We start from the raw sequence: 4,715 nt of genomic DNA on the forward strand, positions 1-4,715 counted from the left end.
GGTGGTATTATAGTGTGGGGTTCCGGGTTGCATCCTGCCTCCTTAGGAGTCCATCACTTTTCTTACTATGTGTGCCGTTTCTAGGATCACACTCTTCTGCATGAGCCTGGAGCTACTTCAGCCTCTAGTTTTTCTAGATTCCTTTTCAGGGATCTTGGGATCGTGCCTAGTGCTCCTATGATTATGGGTACGATTTCCACTGGCATATCCATATCCTTCTTAATTTCTATTTTCAGATCTTGATACTTATCCATTTTTTCCCTCTCTCTTATTATTATTATTATTATTATTATTCCGAAGATAAACCTCTGTTAGTATGTAGCAACCCCACAGTGGCCAAAGATCTGAAATTCAAGTTTTCAAAGACTTTGGTGTTCAAAAGACAAAACAACAATCGTCTCGCCACTTACCACATTCCCCATCGGAAGCCTTCGTGATTGTGGGATCCCCACAAGCTGCCACGCCCAATTCACAATCATTGCCGTAGGTCTGTCCGTTGGAACCGCAAACGGGGGCATAATTGGCTGGGCAGAATTGAGGACAGTTCGGGTTAGTCGAAGCTGGTGACGAAATGAGAGAATTAGTACCTTGTGGGAATGTACACATGATTATTTCTCTCTCTCTCTCTCTCTCTCTCTCTCTCTCTCTCTCTCTCTCTCTCTCTCTCTCTTTAAATCTTCAGCTAAAAACCTCTATAATAAACTATATAATAAACACAGAATTGGGGACATTTCGGGGTTTTCGGAGCTGGTGACGGAATGAGAGAATTAGTACCCTGTGAGAAAGTACATAGGACTCTCTCTCTCTCTCTCTCTCTCTCTCTCCCTCTCAATCTTCAGCTAAAAACCTGTATGATAAACTATAATCAACACAAGAGATCTCTAAAGGGAAATTAGCCTGTAGAGCTACTATTCCTTCTTTCGTTCACATTCATCCTCCACACTTCACTTCTGTATTGGAGAATCAGCTCAACAGTCCCTTCATACATACATTCCAGCCGCTCTCCCCCACGATCATAGGATCTTGGGATCGTGCCTAGTGTTCCTATGATTATGGGTACAATTTCCACTGGTATATCCCATATCATTCTTATTTCTATTTTCAGGTCTTGATACTCATCCATTTTTTCACTTTCTTTCTCTTCAATTCTGGTGTCCCATGGTATTGACACCAATGAGTGATACTTTCTTCTTGGATTTTGTCAGTCAACGTCACGTCTCTACAAGCGTGAACGCTGCTGGAGTAGCCATCACTTTTAATAAAGTATTATTATTATTATTATTATTATTATTATTATTATTATTATTATTATTATTATTATTATTATTATTATTGAGCAGATGAAATCTATTCATATGGAACAAGCTCACCACAGGGGCCATTGGCTTAAAATTCAATCTTCCAAAGGACATTATTATTATTATTATTATTATTATTATTATTATTATTATTATTATTATTATTATTATTATTATTATTATTATCATTATTATTCCGAAGATAAACCTCTGTTGGTAAGAAGCAAGCCCACAGTGACCAAAGACCTGAAATTCAAGCTTTCAAAGATTTTGGTGTTCAAAAGACAGAAAACAACAATCGTCTCGCCACTTACGACATTCCCCATCGGAAGCCTTCGTGATTGTTGGGTCTTCACAAGCTGCCACACGCAATCCACAATTATTGCTGTAGGTCTGGCCGTTGGAACCGCACACGGGGGCATAATTGGCTGGGCATATTTGGGGACATCTCGGGATTTTCGGACCTGGTGAAGAAATGAGAGAATTAGTATTTTGTGAGAATGTACACAGGATTTCCTCTCTCTCTCTCTCTCTCTCTCTCTCTCTCTCTCTCTCCTCTCTCTAAATCTTCATCTCCGTCTCAAAAAATCTCTCTCTTCTCTAAATCTTCAGCTAAAAACCGTAATTGATTTGTTCACCACAGAGGCCATTGGCTTAAAATTCTAGCTTCCAAAGAATATTATTATTATTATTATTATTATTATTATTATTATTATTATTATTATTATTATTATTCAGTAGATGAAACCTATTCAACTAGAACTAGCTCACAGGGGCCATTGACTTGAAATTCAAGCTTTCAAAGAATACGGTGTTCCTTAGGAAGAAGCAAGACGAAGTAAATGGAAATGCAGAAAGAAGAGGTACCACTTATTAAAAAAGACAAAAATGAAATAAATTAATAAATAGATGAATAGATAAAAATGTATTAAAACGGCCATCTTAGACAAAAAAAAATTTTTTTTTGCTAAGATATCACGAAGATTCAAGAATCTATGAGTAAACGAAACTCGTAAAATTTTAAATTAATAAATATATGTATAACAAACACTAAGAACATTGAATGAATAAATATTATCAAATATGAATACTTGATAAACCTTGAATTTTGCTTGTGAACGTTTAGTCATACCAAAGAATCACATTATCACACCTCTGATAAAAGCGAAGAAATCCTCTTAATGGAAAATGCACACGTTTGTGTTTAATCAGAGTAAGCAGTCAATTATCAAAATGTACATTAGCACCCTTAAACAAACGGGTGTTTTGATTACACATTTTTATCTCAAATACAATGAAGTAATATTTAACTGGGTTAATCATAAGTTCTCTTAACGTATAATCAATTTGTTATGACAATATAATGTTTACATATTAATCATGGAATTTCTGTAAAATTTTCGATTATCCTTTTAAATGAAATTTTTTTGCCTCTGTAACAACGGATCTTTATTAATTTAATTTTCTTCATCTCTCACAAAGTTAAAACAATTAATTTATCTTTTTAAACGAAAATATTTCCTCTGTGGTAATTGATTGAATTTTGCTTTCATAAACTAAAACACCTAATTTACCCTTTTAAACGATTATTTTTCAGCTCTGGTATAACAACGGATCTTTATTGATTATATAAAAAATAAAAACAATTAGTTTATCCTTTCATACGATAATTTTTTCCTCAGGTATAACAACAGATCTTTATTAATTTAATTTAATTCTGCTTTCACAAAATAAAGAACGCTTAATTTATCCTTTTAAACGATAAGTTTTTCCCCTTTGTTATAACAAGAGATCTTTATTAATTGAATTAAATTTGGATTTTATAAACTAAAAAACTTGATTCATTTTTTAGTATAACAGCGGAACTTTATTAATTTATTTTTCTTCTGCTTTCGCAAAATAAAAACCACTTAAACGACCATTTTTCTTTTTTTCCGTCTAGTATAAAAACGGATCTTTATTGATTAGATTAAAAATAAAAACAATTAATCTATCCTTCTAAATGATAATTTTTTCCCTCTGAGCTTATAAACACGCGATCTATGTATTCATTTAATTTAATTCTGCTTTCCAAAAATAAATCTTAAGTTTATCATTTTTAAACTATAAGTTTTTTTTTCCTCTTGGGATATGACAAACCATATCGTTTATTGTATTTAATTTAATTTAACACTTTTATATCCTTCTAAATGATAATTTTTTTCCCTATGGTATAACAACGGATCTTTATTCATTTAATTTAATTCTGCTTTCACAAAATAAAAAATCTTAATTTATCATTTTAAACTATAAGTTTTTTCCTTTGGTATGACAACAGATCTTTATTTATTTAATTCAATTTAACACTTTATTTATCCTATGAAATGACAGAAACTCTTCTCTTACCTGGACGAAGCTGAGGAATTCCTTCGGAAACGGGCCAAGGAGGGCCAAGATGGCGACCAAAAGAGCAGCGGTTGAGAAACCCATGACTTGTCAAATTTACCTTCTGAACCAGACGAGAACGGAAATAGGTTAAGATTAGCTGCTCCTTTGATGAGAAGCTTTGAAGTGTAGTAGTGATACAATTAAATTAAAATCTAAGCGTTATAATTTGTAACCATCACTTTTAAATACCTTTCTACTTTACTGAATACTACGGTTCTATGCGAGAAAAATATATAGATAATACACTAATGCCATTTATCACTGTGTATAAGATGGTGTACTCATATGCGTATAGATATAACGCTTGTGCATGCGTATATTAACTAGCCACGAAAGCACACGCCATTCATATTTGTCTGAAGGGACGTATACAGCAACTTTGACTAAATCTACATTCAGTTAACTGCAAATAACACAATGTAACATTTCCACTCCATCTTCAGAACTTATATAAATATCTCTCATTTTACATGGAAATAGGTACAGGGACTCTGGGTAAAAATGCTGAAAATGAGCAAGTTGTTGAGGGATATTTACCTGTTGCCTTGACGTGCGGTACGAGGGACAGCCGAGAAGCGAATAGCGAGAGCGTATGCTTCGCTGCCAGCAAGGATGTCCCGAGGTAGCCGGTGACGTCATGCTTCAGATGCCAGATATCGCCAGCAATCGCTAACTCCGATGCATTTGTCTCTATCGGCGACAGGTTAGAGGCGTTTACAGTTTTCTCTTTTATATCTCATGATTATTTGGGCATGCAAATACTTCCTATACTGGCATGGAAATGATTTGAATTCGTTCACTGAGCACCGAGAGCATACCACAGGAAATGGTCTGCCAAGGTTGTTTATCAACTTTAGTGCTTTATCATTGTGTACTGAGTATTTATCTTTGGGCGTCTTCGTCTAGCACCTCTTTTGGTCCAACAGGTGAACAACATTTATTCGCCAACTGCAATACATATAATCCTCGCTTACTCGGGGAGTAAGCCTA

General features: G+C 34.4%; 1 protein-coding gene across 1 annotated transcript in view; it reads right to left on the bottom strand.

Annotated features, from left to right (window-relative positions):
- Positions 1 to 4,379, bottom strand: part of LOC135226677 (serine protease inhibitor dipetalogastin-like) — a 28,689-nt gene extending 24,310 nt beyond the window's left edge. The window contains exons 1-4 of the mRNA XM_064266387.1: positions 4,263 to 4,379; positions 3,684 to 3,822; positions 1,613 to 1,762; positions 411 to 560 (exon numbers count right to left, since the gene is read on the bottom strand). Coding sequence (XP_064122457.1) covers positions 411 to 560; positions 1,613 to 1,762; positions 3,684 to 3,822; positions 4,263 to 4,364 — 541 coding nt within the window. The 5' untranslated portion in view covers positions 4,365 to 4,379. The remainder of the gene's footprint in view (positions 1 to 410; positions 561 to 1,612; positions 1,763 to 3,683; positions 3,823 to 4,262) is intronic.
- Between the last annotated feature and the right edge of the window lie 336 nt (positions 4,380 to 4,715).

This window comes from Macrobrachium nipponense, chromosome 15 (assembly GCF_015104395.2).
Source record: "Macrobrachium nipponense isolate FS-2020 chromosome 15, ASM1510439v2, whole genome shotgun sequence".
Lineage (NCBI taxonomy): Eukaryota > Metazoa > Arthropoda > Malacostraca > Decapoda > Palaemonidae > Macrobrachium > Macrobrachium nipponense.